This window comes from Vanellus vanellus (genome assembly GCF_965231255.1).
Source record: "Vanellus vanellus genome assembly, chromosome: 2".
Taxonomy (NCBI): Eukaryota; Metazoa; Chordata; class Aves; order Charadriiformes; family Charadriidae; genus Vanellus; species Vanellus vanellus.
Window position 1 is genome coordinate 19,533,858 of NC_138906.1, and position 17,806 is coordinate 19,551,663.

The window sequence follows — 17,806 nt, forward strand, 5'->3', positions numbered from 1 at the left end:
ATCACACAGGATTTTTTGAAAGGCTGCTCCCAGTCAATTACAGGAATAAAAAGGGGTCTGCCTGATGGGTATTTCTCCTGACATATCTCTGAGACGAAGTATCTAATTTTGGAACTAGTTCCTACTAGCTGTTAAGCTTTTCAGACTGCTATTAACAATAAAAATCTTGAAGTGCATATACACACACGCACATATATAAGTATATATACAGACAAACACATGTTAGTACAGACTTGTAGGCGTACATCTGGTAACCCTGATGTGGTTGTGTAGTTTACTAAAGACTAGCACAGACATAACTGGTTAATAAGGCAAAATGACAGAACACAAGAAATTCTGCCCAATTTTGTTCAGGCTTGAGAGCTGGCTTTGCCTCTACTTCCCTTGAATGTATTTTGAAAAACATTTTAAACCTCTCTAAATGTAAATATACCTTAAAAAATGATCCTTGATTTTTCCAACCCTAAGCAGACAGAAACTTATGTAATTTCCTACCAAAAGGGACTACCGATCATAATTAAGTATTAAGATCTGAGTTGTTAATCACTTCACTACCATAGCTATAAAGTATTTGTTTGCCATTATGCAACAACCACGACTATCAAATAAAACTACACTGTATTACTGGCTGTGAAATGCAGTAAAATTTTGATGCAAAATGGATTAGTGCAGATGACATCATCGTGTTCCACATTTAATTCTCTTTTGTTATTAATTTTGCAACATCCCTGGCAATAGTACTATTTAATTACTGCAAAGTATAGTTATGTTTTATCAGTACAGCCCTCCAAAAGGGCTCAAATGGAGACACATTTCAAAACATACTCCTTTATCCTCCTCCCTGTGTGGTTTACCAGTGAGCACATTGACACTTGAGGTACCAGTGTGCCTGACTGTCTCTGAGATCTGACCCGAAGGAGAGAGGAGCAGCACACAGGGGCAGCTTAGAGTCACCGCAAGTCCTTGGTGAAGCTGGCAGCAGTGGTTTGCCCTTTAAAACTGCTGTGCATTATCATGTGCTGGCTTTCTGTATGCCACTCTCAGAGAAAACACTCCTCATACCCTCAGGCTGCTTCTATCCATCTCGTCTGCACTCTCATGTGGAGAAGCCACCATTACCTCTCTCTAATCCTCAGCAGCGGAGCTATGTCAGTGGGATGTCCGTGGGGGAAGCAGGAAAAGGGCAGAAAGGTAAGAATTTATTTCCGATTTCAAAACACTGATGATACCAAGCTGTTTGGCGAGGTAGACACGCTGGAGGGGAGGGATGCCATCCAGAGGGACCTGGAAAGGCTGCAGAGGTGGGCCCAAGCCAACCTCATGAAGTTCAACAAGGCCAAGTCCAAGGTCCTACATCTGGGTCGGGGCAATCCCAAGCACAAATACAGGCTGGGCGGGAAACGGCTGGAGAGCAGCCCTGAGGAGAAGGACCTGGGTGTGCTGATTGATGAGAAGCTCAACATAAGCCAGCAATGTGCAATCACAGCCCAGAAGGCCAACCGTATCCTGGGCTGCATCAGAAGTGTGGCCAGCAGGTCAAAGGAGGTGATTCTGCCCCTCTAGTCCACTCTCGTGAGACCCCACCTGGAGTACTGCATCCAGCTCTGGAGTCCCCAACATAAGAAGGACATGGAACTGTTGGAGCGTGTCCAGAGGAGAGCCATGAGGATGATCCGAGGGCTGGAGCACCTCTCCTATGAGGATAGGCTGAAAGAGTTGGTGTTGTTCAGCCTGGAGAAGAGAAGGCTCTGGGGAGATTTTATTGCGGCCTTCCAGTACCTAAAGGGGGCTTACAGGAGAGCTGGGGAAGGACTTTTTACCAGGGCATGTAGCGACAGGATGAGGGGGAATGGCTTTAAACTGGAAGAGGGCAGGTTCAGATTAAACATTAGGAAGATGTTTTTCACTTTGAGGGTGGTAAGGCACTGGAACAGGTTGCCCAGAGAGGTTGTTGAGGCCCCATGCCTGGAGGTGTTCAAGGCCAGGCTGGGTGGGGCTTTGAGTAACCTTGTCTAGTGGGAGGTGTCCCTGACCATGGCAGGGGGATTGGAACTCAATGGTCTTCAAGGTCCTTTCCAACCTAAACCATTCTATGATTCTATGATTTGAGATAGTGGCTGACACACCTGGGCTGTACTAGAAACAACAGCTTTAGGTGCAGAAGCACCGAAGCTGTCCGGCCATCAGGAGGAAGCGCATTATACTGTGTAACTGAACCCTGGCATGGGGATTCCACTGCTTGTTATAAAATTAAGGAAACAAAAACGTGTAATTTTTCTCATTGGTATGAGTTCTGCGGGTGTCATATTTTATCTCCTGCCTATCCCATGCATTGAGAGCACACCTGACAAATACATTAAGTTGGGATGTTTGATGTGTATTTCCTGTTCCAATTACTTTGATATTAATTTCTGTGAGGTTAACAAAGAGTGGTCTTGCAAGTTCTTTCCCTCCTCACACACAAGCGCTCTCCCCAGTTCTGTGGTGCAGAAGCAAAAAGCTTCTGTTATTCTAGCCACAATTTCTCACTTTAATAGTGTAGAAGAGCAAGGTATCTTCTGCCTTCAAAGATGAAATTTCTTGAGCACCTATCACTTTGCTACTACAATCCGAGTTACAAACCTTTGAAAGTCATAAAAGTCTCAGTATATTTTAGTTACGTTTTACTTCTCAGCCCATTTAAGAAACATATATGCCAGTATTTCATTCCCCTAGAAGCTTTTCAAGTGATGTTGTGCAGTCTGACAAAACTTTAAGATATTCTAAAAGAATAAAAATAAAAAGTCAACCAAGATTGGTTTTTTTTATAAATTAAAAGATAAGATAGAAAATGAACATACCAACAGCCATCATGTAATCCCAGCGGTCTATGAGGCACATATTGAAGATCAGGTGGTCAGATGTTTGCCCTTGGCCAATGAGTGGAATGTTTCTCTCCAGATTTTGGGTTATTGCAGAAGTCCAGCCAACGAGAAACCAAAAGACTACCAGGAGAATAACAGCCAGCATCCTCATCACTCGCCCACCTGTCATGTATGGAATACGCTGAGCAGTTCGGGACAGGAACACCTTCAAAACCCTGAAAAATTCAGACAGTGCGGAATTAAAAAGAGCACTAGCTGTGTTGCAGGAATTAGACTTTCATTTTATTTCACTATCAGATTATTGAAAAAAAACCCAACAGTCTTTCCCCTGACAGTATGTACAAGAGTGAAATTTGAAACATTATTACTTTCATATTCATCATATTTAAATGGAACTGATTGCTGCCCAGAGACTGCTACACAGCAATAATGGAAAATATTAGCTATGTTTATGTTACAGATATGCATTCACATGCTGTGTTGTCAAGCTGTTTTGTACCTTCCAGCTCCCTGTGGAAGACCTCCGTCTTTGGAAAAGGGAAGGTCATTTCCATAAAAGAGCAACCACGTGTGTGAGATTTCATTTGGTTTTGATGCTGCCTGTCTGCTCATCCCCAATCATACTATTTCCGTAGAAAAAAATAGAACTTCTTGGATGTTTTTCCCATGGAGTTTGGTGCTGCTGAGGCAATATTCTACTCCTCATAGAGATAACTGTGGAAGGCATTTTGCTCATTAAGAGGTTTTTGACTTGTTTAGAGGCAAAATGTTTTTTGAGCTGGGACAGAACCATCATAAGAAAAGCCACATGATATGTTAGGCACATATACCACGTAACAGCCATTGAACATGTAGCACTCACTTTAAAAATATTTGCACTTACTATTTGGATAGGTTTCCCCCCGCCAAGAACTATTCAAGGAAATATCACTGGCATTTTCTACCCATCACCATCTGCTAAAGCAGAAAAAGGTTCTGCTGGGAGCAACCAAGATTTGAGGCAATCGGCTCAGGAAGAGGGAGTAGTTTGATGTTTCGCACAGCACAGAATATCTCTTTGTGTTGCCTGCTGTGTGGGATCTGACAGAAGCATCTGACCTTCTCCTGGTGTTTTCCTATGAGAAAAGGAGGCTGCAGGAGCTGCTGCTGCCATTGCAGTGCTCCTGCCTTGACCCTACCAAGCTACGCAGCCTGGGCAGTGAGGAAAGGCTGGCACAGAAGTTCTCATGTACCCAAACCTTTAGAAGTGGATGGGTTGAGGTTTAAAGGCTTCTTTTAGAGATTTGGGTGAGGAGCCTTTCAAAGTAAAGAGGTGAGCTGTTTCAGTGATTTTGTCCTCAGAACCACGGTGGTTCCTGATTCCCGAGCACAGGCATGTCCAGTGAATACTCTTGATGTCCATGAAGGGACAAATTATCACTGAGGTTTAGGAAACTTGAACTTTTTCAGAAAGTCGAGTTTTTAAATGCCTTGTCAACTCTCAAGTCTTTTCAGTGTACCAAGCACCAAGTCACCTCCCAAGCCATTCCACAGCCAGGCCTGCCTTTTCAGAAACAAACAAACAAACAAACAAACAACCCCCAACCCCCCCCCAAAACGCCAGATTAATATTTATGCTTATATTTGTCTAAGAGAAGGCAGAAGCAATGGGCCTTGCCTCTCAAACAAATAATAGAGCAGTGTCATTTAAGACAGAAGCACAAAAGCTTTTCCACATCCATAAAAATGAATCATCGTTTGACTACAAACACAGCCTTCACAGTGTGCATTAGGTGAAGTCAGAGATCTGAATATGTTCAACATTATTCAGCTGTTTCCCTCCCAACAGTTACTCCGCAGGGAGTCACAGTTTTTGATCTTTCCATGTTTGATAGATGTTCCGCTCCCTTTACCGACGCTAAGTGTTTTATGTTGGAAGCAGCTTCCCAAAGACTTCAGGCAGGATAGACAGACAACTCCACAGAGGCAAGGCAGGCAACTTTCCTCCACGTTGCTCAGCCCTGGCACTACTGTTCCAGGGCAGCACTGGTAAATCCTCGCTTTTAGAACACTAAGAAACAGTAAGTGAAGGGTTTCATCCTCCCTGTTGTGAATGCCAATCAATGCTTAGCTTCTTGAAGGGACGGAAAAGGTATTCTTCTTGTAGTGAACTGGAAAACAACATCTTTTCACAGCTATAGTTTGCCATTTGAGAAAAATCTCGTCATACATGTTTATGAAGGTTTAAGAATTACAGAAAACATACAAAACAGCTGAGAACTACTAGAAACTTTTTTTTTATTTGTATTTTGGCTCCCCAAAGTCAATTCTTGGTGATTCTACTGAAAGCCAACATGCAAGCCTTGTGGACGTAACAAGGCAGGACCCATTACATTTTATCCAGTACTAACTCATAAACTACTGACTGTGAGACAGGTTTCGATGGGAGAGGGGTGGGCTGTTGTTACATAACTGATCTAAGCACAGCGAAATAAGTAACATTTTGCAGTACAGCAATCAAAACCCCTCCAATATGGATCAAACCACATACCTCTTTGCTCATCTTTTTCACAAAAAATAAGTGTCCACCACCACCATTTCTACCTTGGACATTTAGGCCTCCATGTAACCCAACCTTTACACTTTTTTTTCCAAAAATTCTTTTTCTGAGAAGTTGTAAGGAAAGGTGGGTTTGATTTCTAGAAAATCGCCTTTCCCGAGGATGCTGCACTACTCAACCAGAACATGAGCAACAGAGTTGCTATTCTCTCATCTTCTTGTGGCAAATAGATCCTATCTATTATTGAACATGAATCAAAGCAAAGACAAGTGCCCAGGAGTTACCCCTCCCAAGAGCATGACTACTCACCAGGCTGGAGGGTCATTCTCCCTTCTGTACCTCTGACTCACACACTATCAAAGTTCAGCATATGAGTTGCTGCAATATGAGACCAAATTGCCTCAGCTAACATGTATTGTCTAATGTCTGGTATCCTCCATCAGAAAATTGGGGAGTTCTTGATTCAAATCCCTGCCCTGACTTCTGGGTAGACAATGCTCAGTCCCCCTTTTTCGCACTGTTCTGTATCTATATATTGGCTTGAAATACCTATTGAACAAATGAGAGAGGTTTCTCACAGGGAGGTGAGAAGTGGAGCTGGTGGGCTGCAGCTATACTAGGAAATTAAATATGCCCAGGGTCGTCCCTGGCACTGATGCCAACTGGCGCAGAACAGCCGGCATCCATACTATACCCTCCAACACAGGGGGGCTGCATGAAAACTGCCCCCTGCAACGGCCTGTGCCAACTCCTGAACCACACCAGGAAACGGCTGGGGAGCAGTCATGTCAGCATGGGCCAAAGGCAGGCCCGGGACCACTGAAACAATTCAGCAGGACACAGGACGGAGTTCCAGGGCCCAGGAATGTTCCCTGATGCTACTTAATTTATGAATATAGATATAGCCCTGGATTCAAATCCCTGATTCAAATCCTGGATTCAAATCCCAGTGTTTAATTATGAGTATCAAGTAAGGCAATGTCAACTGGGAAGACTCCTCCTCCTGTCCTGTCTACCCCCAAAGTGCCTGGTAGCACCAGGCAGTGCCCTGGTAGAAGCTTAGGGCACTGTTTGAGTATGGCCTCAGGTCTAAGGCAGAAGAGGAAACCTAACCACCTTCCTCAGCATCTTCTAGCTCTTCTCCCAGCTAAAACCGTTCAGCATATGCAATCCACTTTTATGTACTGCTGTTGTATAATCAAACCATCATTTTCAGTGACATGTCATCAGCTCTGTTTACAGGCAGATCATACAGAAAACTGCAACGTGTTCTACCTGCTTTTCTGGAAGACACAGCTGCCTTTAAGCAAAACTTTGACCTACACGCAGCTACAGGCAGCACCAAAGCTGATATGCAATAGCTATAAACAGAGTAAACAGAAGGCACAGTTCAGGCTGAATCAACTGCCTGGAGACCACTGCAGGTAAATCCCAACTCTGCTGACTGCACCGTCATGTCTGGATAGAATTAAGCCATATGGTCTAAGGGTTTTTTGGGGGGGCTTGGCTCCATATAAATGGGCAAGAGGAGGGCTTGGTTGCAAATGCTGAGAGGCAAGGCAAGCCCAGCAGCCAGGAGGAGAAGCGATGCCACAAGCGGATCTGAAGCAGAGGGACAGAGTGTGCTGGTTCACAGGACTGGCTGGGATCACCAGCTTGGATACAGCAAGCAAAGCACATGGCTGCTGCTACAGAAGTTACTGCCTGAGATGTAATGTGTAATATTAGAAAATAAATAAAACCTTATTGAATTTTCATGTCATGTCAATAACCTGTCCTGTGAGCAGAAAAACATGGCCCCCAAACCATTAGCTGACTGCATAAGTGGCAGGAATAACAGGTGAAGGATCTTGCTTTGACAGCAATGACCTGGCATGGTTTGTTTATTTTTTATTTCTAGCATCTGTCATTTTGTGGCTCTACTGAGTCATCCTGTCAAACTGTTCTGTTCCAGACTGATGATTTTTATTGTGATATGAAAGCTCCATCAGAAAGATAAGAGGTCAAGCTCTTATGAAGTATATTGCTCTCCTATGGCGCAGGGATTATACTTTATCTGCTTTTTCTGGAGTAACAGTGAACATACCACTAGTTTGTAAACTGATATGATTCTCCTGAAAACAGTGGAGAGGTATTGATGGTACATGTATGGCACCATGTCAATACAAAATAGAGTCTACATTTCACACTTGGCACACAGGTAACACGCACAAAACCACAAACACTGAGTGCAGGTTTCATTTCCACATCAGGAAAGAGAACCAAAGAAAGAACATCAACACTTAAGGCCCAAGACCTCACAAATCATATTTAGATGCACTCATACCACTAGTTACTGGCTCTCAGCTGGAAAGGAGGAAGAGAAATGAACAGCTTTCTAAACCCCATTCCAGCTCGAAGTCCCCAAATCAGTCATTGCCTATTTCCTCAGTGATTTTTCAAGACCTCAGCATAGAAGAGATGTGAAGTCCAGCACTGAAGAATATCCTCACTGAAATCAGGATGATCTTTTGCTTTATTGAGTCTGATCATCTCGAACTGGAGCAAACCTGGGCTGAGAGCCGTGCCATGTCAACAGCATGACAGTGACGTGGTGAGACCTGCATCATACGCATCATGTCTTGTTCATTGAAAAGGTACAACGACCAGAAAAATAAGTTCTGGCAATTAACTGGGGTGTATGAATACTTCTGAGAGTCCACATCCTATGTGTAGCCAGCAAACGTAGCCACATATCACTGATAACCATCAAAATATCTCAACTTCACACCACACCTGCAATAAATCGGGTAATACAGTATCTTCCACATTTTCCATTTCAGGAAAGAATTTTGTAATAGCAAATACACTATCAAGAAGATCACTGCTATGAAAAGCAACAAATTCTTAGAAGAATTGAGTAACTCAAATGCACTGGATTTTGTCACTGGTAACAGAGCACAAGCTAGCTGAAGGCTAGTCTGTGGAGTGAGACAACTAATAGCATCACAAGCTTCCTAGATAGTTGCAAGCTAAAGCCCAGGTACCAATGGTACTGGAAACAGGGGGAGGAAGATTGTTCTTCAGGATTGTTTCCTCTGTGCTGGAAGTATGTCTATCTTCAAATCCTCACCTAAAGGTCTGTGGTTAATAAATGGCAATATTCATATCTGAGGATATCCTGATGGCACATTAACAAATTACTGATCAGATAATCTTGTGTACTGAGTGATCAGGGAAACAGTGCTGTCATTTTTCCTTAAAAATAATTGTATTTACTTTCAAAAATGTGATTTTGAAAGTACAGTTTCCTTGATATCTTCCCTAGAGTTTTAAAGGGATTTCCTATTGCAGAAAATTAATGTAATACAAATTTATCAGATGTATGGCTAGAAAAGCAACCTGTGAAGAGGAGTTTAAAAATGTATTTTATCTCAGTGCCTGGTAAAAACCACCATTAGTAAGAAAAGACACGTGGGTCATGGCTTAATGCTAACCTAGTCCATACAGTAGTTTCCCAGATCAGCTTTAAAACTACATGTCTAAATGTAATTCTACAGTGCTTCTATGAAAGTTCCCCTTCTGGATCAGTGTATAGGAGATAAACTGTGCTGCCATAAGTTCCAAGAGTTTGAGCAGACTGAGGAAGGTGGGTGGGAAATCACAAGGGAAGGCTCCAGGTACTGGGAGGCAACAGGAGTCCAATAGGTCTCCCACCGCAATCAGAATCACTCACTTATTCCCATGTAAGCAGCACTGGACTCTCAGTATCATGCATATTTAATAACATGGAAAGAGTCTACAAATAGGACTTGCTTTGATGAAAATGTATTGATTTGAAGTGGCTTTTGTCTGTCAATATGTAGGTAAGCCTGGAATGAGCAAACAAAATGATTTGTTATTTCTTTAAATGTAGCCTAGATTCTGACATTTTTCATGCTATACATATGCTTTATTTTCTCCTTTCACCTGCAAGTCTAAATTCCCACCTGAGGAAAGCTCAATTTCCTGGTGGACAATAGATCAGAAAGCTTTCTCCACCTGCCGCTGATTTCAAGAGCGGTAGCTGGAGTCTTTTGACAGATCAGCTGTGGTTTGCTTTTCCCCAGTGCCTCCTCGCTCCCCAGCTCACTGCCCTGCTGCCCGCGTCTGTTCTGGCTGCCTGCTAGATCCCATTGCAGGAGACACTGAAACTGCATGTGCGTGTGTTGCTTTTTAAAGTGCTTTTGTTCATATCACCATATCATCCAGGAAAGGCTCATCAGAAATGGCTGGATTTGCCCGTCCTGGGTGTGTGCTGATGGATGTACCAAGCACCGGGGAGCTGAGAGGTAAGAAGGGGTTTTAACAAGGGGACTTCCCATGTCACATAACTAGGTTTCAGTGATGCAGACCAACTCTCCTTATTTATGAAATCCTCATCTGCTTTGTGCTAATTATCTCCTGTAATAAACTACTTACTGCTCTAATACCCCCATGAATCCTGCTGAGATTAGCAGAACTACAGAGTGTCAGTGAAACATCTGACTCTCTGACCAGGCAGAGCTCTTACAGAGCATGCCATGACTATGTAAACCATTAAATAAAAAGCCCATGAATCTGTCCTCAGACAACTAGCAGTGACATGTGTCCTGTTTGTCAACTATTCGGGTTTAAGGTTACATCACACGGTTGCTTCAGTGGCACCAAAATCAAGAGCTCATGACCGCAGAACCCTGTGTGAGATTCCTAAAATTCTGAAAATCCTGGGTCCTTGGGATAGGCACAATGCCATCTCTTTCTGAGTTTGCTACTGAATGGTTAACATAGCCATTTCAATAATTTCCTCCTGATAGATATGTTTAAATAACTGCATCCCTCACTTGGTAAAAATTAGGTCAGCTCCTCAGACATTTTTCTCCACAAGCAAACCAATCTTGTTGAGCTCTTTTCTTCACTCAAATTTGAGGTCGTTTTGTGGCAGAAACCTCAATTCATAGATTCTTAAGACTCCTGCCGCTAGTAGTTTAGACTGAAGATTATAAATCCTTCAGCCTATACAAGCTTTGGCTAAGCTAATTATTTGCTTCTTAAAAATCATTGGGTGATTATTATCTATTTGTAAATCTAAAGCCATTCAGTTCTTTACCCTTAACAAGGGCTTTCAGAACAGGCAGTACAAATATCTCAAGGTCACTATTTAGCAGGAAGCTTACACTGTGAAAACAGATGCAAGAACTACCTCCCAGTAATCCTTTCCTACAACAGGTCAAGAATATTTTCAAGGCTTTCATTACAAAACTGGCTTCACAAAGTGCTGTGGAGTTGAACGTACAAAAGCCAACTCCCCTCCCAATCTTGACTCAGAGAGTTTCATTTAACAAAGGCTGATGAGTAAAACCAGCCGGGATGACACAAGTTCCCCTCCTTGAAGTGCTACTCCACACAAGCATCCTCTCCTGCTGAAAACATTCATGGACAATTTCAACAACCTTTTTGAATGTCAGAGGCATTTTCTAGTAATCAGCAATAAGGCAGCTAGTCAAAACCTTCTGCCAAAGCTTACATTTTTATTCTTAAAATAGTCACTCTCCAGATAGGAAAAGTCTTGCCTCAGATAAAGCCCCAAACCAGGCCAAAGTAAACTTGGGGGTGGTTATATGTCTTGATCCAGAAAGATTTTCTTTCCTTTCTACTCCTTCTTAGTTCACTGGCAAGCATTGCACTCCTGATTAGAGAATGACAAGCCCCATCTAAAAAAGGATGGTACTTTTTCAGCATGTTTAATGTGGCCACAGGAACAAAATATTGCCTTCCTTTTAAGCTAAAGACAGTAGATATTCTGATCCACTTGCATCATTTGAAAAGTGGCAGCTTTAAGAAAAAACATACATAAGAGATTTTCAACAGGAGCGTAAGATTTTGCAACTAGTAACAGCTGCACTACATGTTTCACCACTGTTACAAATTTATTACATTAATTTATTGAGGTACTATACAAGAACAATGCAAAAAGCAGCGAACAAAAATTTAGTGAACTTTAGTGAATTACAGTTCACTCTGCTAGCAGTTTTTTATTGTGAGGACTGAACAATATATCCATAGCATATTTACAGATTATTATACTTTGCTTTTTAATAAAAGCACTAAATAGTAGTCAACAACTGAAGAAAAACAACATAACCATAATTTCACAGCTACTTGTCTAAATGTTCAGATGGATGCTTCATTGTTTTCTCCTTTGCATCGCATTACACAGGTGGTTAATATGATATTTTAACAGTTAGTTCATGTGTGCTACGTTGTGGATTGAACAAGATAAAAAAAGATTTCAATAAAAAGACCACATCAATTTACTGATATTTTATTTCTAATTACATAGTGAGTTTCTATACTAAAGCACCATAAATGAAATGTGCTTTTATGTGATCTCTTTTGACTTATTAGCTGCTTTAACAACATTAAAAACTATTAACGGCGCTCTTATAATAACATCATATAATTCTGCTACTGAATTTTCGAGAGCAGGATTTGAGATCCTACAGCTTGAAGGCCAGATGTAGCTCGACACTTCATTTCACCCAGGATGGGCAATTAGTCGCTAACATCTCTGGAAATCCATTAATGAGCAGACCAGTACCGGTGTTTGTAGGTCTCCCAGGCCCCAGCAACAAGAAGGTGCCCCATCACTGCTCTAAAGGAACAAACTCTAATCACAGAGTTTGAGTTTGGGTTTGTTATCACAGGAGCTTCAGTGACCAAGTGATTTCTCTGAACACTCCACTTGCAGGAGAAGATGAAAAGCAGAGTAAAATTAATTTCTCTTTAGGAGTCGAATTGTTTTCCTGAGACAGTTTCTCATGCTAATGAGATTTTCTCCAGGATCTTCATGTGACATCTGGTATTATCTTTATTTGTAAGATACTAAGGATATAATTTTTTAAGACACGATGGGCTCAGTAGACTTCTCTGAGAGAAGTGATATTGCCCTGTCTATCAATGGACTGCTGAGCAAGCTCAGAAGGAGATCTGGGAGATGGCAGTGGGTGACAGCAGGAGACCTGGAACAGACTCACAAGCCCGGAAACAAAATACCCAGGAACCAGAGAAGATTGTGGACAGCTTGATGCAACTTCCAAATTCACAAAGTTAGATCATATCAATTCCTGCCTTGCACAGGCACGGTAAACAAGTGAAGAATCATGCATAAACACTGCTATTTCTAGCCTGAGATATCTAGTTGCCTTGATTTTTTTTCCATTAAAAAAAACAGTCCCCTTGGCTGGTGTCGTGGTTTGGGCTGGACTGGCCACTGAAATGAATGACAGATCACTATTTTTCTGACTTTTCTCTTTGATTTTTTTTTTGCATGAGGTTCCTGCAGGAGAAGGTGCATACAGCTCAGAGCTGTCGCTGCCTATGTGTCTAGCTGCATTGTCAGAGAAGATTCAAAAGAAGTATTTTTCAAAATTAACTGGTTTAAGTATATTGCCTCAAAAAAATTGCAGTGAAAATAAAGAGACCAGGAGAAGTAGTGTATCTGTGAAGCACTCACCAAAGCACGATGCGCAAAATCTTTTGATACTAAAGTATCTCCTCGCCGGCTTACTTGTAAGCACTTGTTTCCCTTTCTGCTGTGAAATGATGTTCCTACACACTACTTTAAAACGACAAATCATTATTAAAGATGCAGGAAGCAAACATCAGCAATTGAAAGGACAGGAACTTCCCCCAGCTTTATAAACTGTAACACATCAACATTTTTATGCCCTTCTATTTCTTCCATATCTTTTGGAGTGCATTTTTTTCCTTTCATGTCTGTCAGAATGTTTCAGTGCTGGAAGTTACTGCGAACTGGTTGAGCGGCTCATACAGCTGCTTCCATACTGGATGACCATGAGTGTGTGCACCTTTACATATCCAAATAAAGCCATATAAATGTTCACATTTCTTTATTGCATCATCCTCCCAATGTCATCTGCACAGATATGGAAACCTGATTTTTTAAAAAGGTATAAATCCTGAATTTCAGCTAATGCTGATAAGATTTACATAAGTGGAATTTCCAAGATTCATGATTTTCCCTCAAATTAATACAGTATGGAAAAATCTCTTTTTCTAGTAGTCCACATAAATTAGCCGTGTAGAGTTCTTGCATATTAGCACTCAAAGTTATCTATCTTTTCCTAACAAAATAAGAGTCAAGTAATCATGAATAAGAACAATCCAAATTTGCATTTCTTTTCAATGAGGAGGACATTGAGGAAGAGGAATCAGGATACGCTGAAAGGTCCAGTCTTTGATGTGTTGTGCTCTGTTTCCACGCATTCATAACCATGGCAAATAATCAAACAGCACAGGTGTAACAGAAAGAACTTGCCCTACTATTTTACGGCCTTTAGGTGCAAGAAAGAGTAATCACACCCACTGGACGCAGCCCTCCTCTCAGATCCACAATGCAGACTTCCTTACCTCAGCAGAGCTCAGGAAGAGGTGCTGGGTTGCCTGTACCTTTATTATATGATGCAAAGCTGACAAGGGTTAATGAAGTGTGGTACAGAAAACTGCAGAAAGACACATAACTGTAATATTTAGTTATAATATCTGTTGAGGGTTTTGTGCCCACTTTGATAAAATAAATGTTAACCACTTTATAATGTGATTGACAGGCAGCAGTGTTTTCTATCAACTCTACTGAAAAAGAAGCTCTTTATCATCATTGTGTTCTCCTTCCACTTGTGGAATAAATATTAACTTTATCTTGTGGTTGTGCATGCAGGTATCACGGCTAAGACCTTCATGTGTATTTGAAAGGAAAGTTTATTCTTCGGCTTGTCTGCAAAAGATAAGATTCAAACCACTCAGAACAGATAAAATCAGGAACATCTCCACCTGTCACGAGATACAGCAGTGTTACCACCAACAGAAATTGAGCCCATAAACAATGCTAACTTCTTTGGATAAAATTTCCATGTGATAAAATATTATTATTATTATTAATAATATTCCTCTGCAAATGCGCACCTGGAGTAGATTACACTGAAGGGAATGAAAATCCTGGCAAGGGTATCAAAGCTCACCAGGCATCTGGGAAGTTATTGTGCCTCTGGTCAATTAATCCACAGAATGGCAGAACAGCCAAGGTTGGAAGGGAGAGGTTAAGAAATCGCCTAATCCAACTGCCCTGATCAAAGCTGGATCAACAAGACCAGGTTACTCAGGACCTTGTACACTTGGGTTTTGAGTTACTTGTCTATGTCAAGCATCTACAGCGGGGAAAGGCAGAGGCGAGTTGCTAAGGTGGAGGAGCAGTGACCGTCTCATAGAATAAAAAGTCCAACATGTAAGTTAAATACCAAAGGCTTCCACAGCAGCTTCGTGTCCTTCTGTGCAACTTCCAGGCTCACAAGAGATACTTAAGATGCAGGAACAACATCACATATAAATAGGCCTCTACTTTATCAATGTAGAGGTGTAGATATGGCTATTAAAGGTTGTAGTAGTACCCACAGACCTCCCCTGCCATGGTAGTCTTCTTATTTTACATTTTTAAATTCTCCATTCTCAAAAGCAACAATGACAAAAGGTTCCAAGCCCTCATTATTTCCAACCCCTGTCTTTTCTTCTGAATGCAGATGATGCAGAGGACAAACAGACATGAGCTGGTAACCAAGCTGCTAGTCACATAAATTCCCTGACGTATAGCCCAACTTATTTATGTTTCCCTCTTAGCATTCACTAAGAACTTTAGAAAAAAGGAAATTCTACAGTAAAGCTAAAGAGACAAAAATAGAATTTTGGGGCCCAATTTCAATCATACTCCAGTATGTCAAACACCTCTCCTGATGGAAGAACAAGCAGAGCAATGACCGTGTAAGAAAACGAACATCAGTATGTACATAGCAGTTTCAGCTAAAGCAGAAAACCAATCCTGGCCAGAGCAAAGTCAAATACAGAAGAATGAGAAGAATGCAGAACAGAATCTCTTCCGTTTATAGTACTATAGTAAAGGAACAAATAACAAATCCAGCAACCAAAATGCCGCAGCTGTATAAAATCCACATCTGATAAACTGTTGAAGAGGGATGGATTCTTCTGCTGCGATCAGCCTCAGCTTGGCTCGTGCAAGCAGCACGGTAGGCAGCAGCGCAGACCAGCCCCGTGGTTTGCCGTATGCTATTTCTGCATGAATCTGGCATGCTCCTGACTATTCTTATTGAAACAGATCAGTTACATTCATGTTCTGGAGGAGATAAATTGCATTCTGTATGTTCTTTTTCATATAAAATTGTATGGGGTCTGGCTGAGATGGAATTAATTTTCCCCATAGCAGCCCTCATAGTGCTGTGCTTTGTACTGGGGGGTGTGCAAGATCTTGGGAGGGGACACAGCCAGGACAGCTGATCCAAACTGATCAAAGGGATATTCCATATCATGTGACATCTCCGCATCAGTAAAACCTAAGAGAAAGGAGGCGGGGGGTGGAGGAGGAACAACGACACACACACGACAACGACACACATTTGTTATTATGACCTTTGTCTTCTGGAGCAACCACTACATGTACTGAAGCCCCACTTCCTGGGAACTGGCTGGATATCGCCTGCTGATGGGAACCAGAGAATAAATCTTTTGTTTTCTTTTGCTTCCATGAGTGGCCTTTGCTTTTGTTTTACTGAATCGCTTTATCTTGACCCCCAGATTTTTCTTTCATCTTATTTTCTCCCCCCATATCCTGCTGAGGAAGGGAGTGATAGAGCAGGTTGGTTGGCACCTGGTATCCAGCCAAGATCAACCCACCACAAAAATAAAACATAAACCTAAAGGAAATTTAAAGAATCTTAGTCCAGAATCATTCTACGTTGCCAGCAATATCTGAATAAAATTAATCCTTTCATAAGCTTCCATGCTCTATTGACAGGTAAATGCTCATTCAACTATATTTACTCTCAATATGTGTAAGCATGTGTAGCAATCAGAAAAAAATGCTAATTAGGTTAATCATGAGCACTTCTGAGGAAGCTATGGTGTCCTGGAAACTAGTTTCTGAATGTCTGTCTGAATTTAAATTTTGTGAAAATAATTGAAGTTGCACGTCTTGACAAATACTTGCTGTTCCCTCCCCAGTGCTGCAGAATACCAGACTGCTAGGAATCTGCCTCAACAGCTAGGACTACCCCCTGAAGCCACAGCATGAATGATGTCCCTAAAAATAACTGCTGATTACAGGAGTGATGTGCTCCACGGATGGATACAAGCACTTTGGGAAGGACAGACTGGAAGGGCAGGTTGCCCTGTTTGTGAGAGGGAAACCGGGATGCATGGAGCTCTGCCTTGGGACACCAGCTGAGAGCTTATGTGACACTGTGGTTGGGTGTCTGCTACAGATTGTCTGATCAGGAATACAAAGACAGTAGGTCTTGAGATAGGCTTTCCTCGGACAACTGGTAGAAGCCTCGTGTTCACAGGTCCTGGTCCTCATGAGGGTTTTCAGCAACCTCAACATCTGCTGAAGTGCAATACAGCAGGGCACAGGCAGTCCAGGAGGATTCTGGAATGCACCAGTGATATCTTCTTGACGCACCTGACCAAGGAACGGAAGGGAGACACTCTGCTGGACCTCATGCTTACAGAGAAGGAATAACAGCTGGCGCCATGAAAGTCAGGGACAACCTTGGCTGGGGTGACCATGAATGGTAGAGTTCAGGATCCTGAGAGAAGGGAAAAAAGCTTAAAGCTCCTCCAAGCTCAAGAATCACAGAATCATATAATTATAGAATAGTTTAGGTTGGAAGGGACCTTAAAGATCATCTAGTTCCAACCCTCCTGCCATAGGCAGGGACACCTCCCACTAAACCAGGTTGCTCAAAGCCCCATCCAGCCTGGCCTTGAACACCTCCAGGGATGGGGCCTCCACAGCTTCCCTAAGCAACCTGTTCCAGTGTCTCACCACCCTCGTAGTGAAAATTTTTTTCCTGATATCTAATCTAAATCCACCCTTTTCCAGTTTGAAGCCATTACCCCTTGTCCTATCACTACACGCCTTTGTAAAAAGTCCCTCTCCACCCTTCCTGTAGGCCCCCTTCAGATACTGGAAGGCCATAATAAGGTCTCCCCAGCGTCTTCTCTTCTCTCTCTTCTCTTCTCTTCTCTTCTCTTCTCTTCTCTTCTCTTCTCTTCCCTTCCCTTCCCTTCCCTTCCCTTCCCTTCCCTTCCCTTCCCTTCCCTTCCCTTCCCTTCCCTTCCCTTCCCTTCCCTTCCCTTCCCTTCCCTTCCCTTCCCTTCCCTTCCCTTCCCTTCCCTTCCCTTCCCTTCCCTTCCCTTCCCTTCCCTTCCCTTCCCTTCCCTTCCCTTCCCTTCCCTTCCCTTCCCTTCCCTTCCCTTCCCTTCCCTTCCCTTCCCTTCCCTTCCCTCCCCTCCCCTCCCCTCCCCTCCCCTCCCCTCC

At 42.4% G+C, this 17,806-nt stretch overlaps 1 protein-coding gene across 1 annotated transcript in view; it reads right to left on the reverse strand.

Moving 5' to 3' along the window:
- The window catches only part of GPR158 (G protein-coupled receptor 158), a gene marked incomplete at its 5' end in the record, with an annotated part of 208,907 nt that overhangs the window by 20,028 nt on the left and 171,073 nt on the right, over positions 1–17,806 (reverse strand). The window contains one exon of the mRNA XM_082499677.1: positions 2,841–3,079. Coding sequence (XP_082355803.1) covers positions 2,841–3,079 — 239 coding nt within the window. The remainder of the gene's footprint in view (positions 1–2,840; positions 3,080–17,806) is intronic.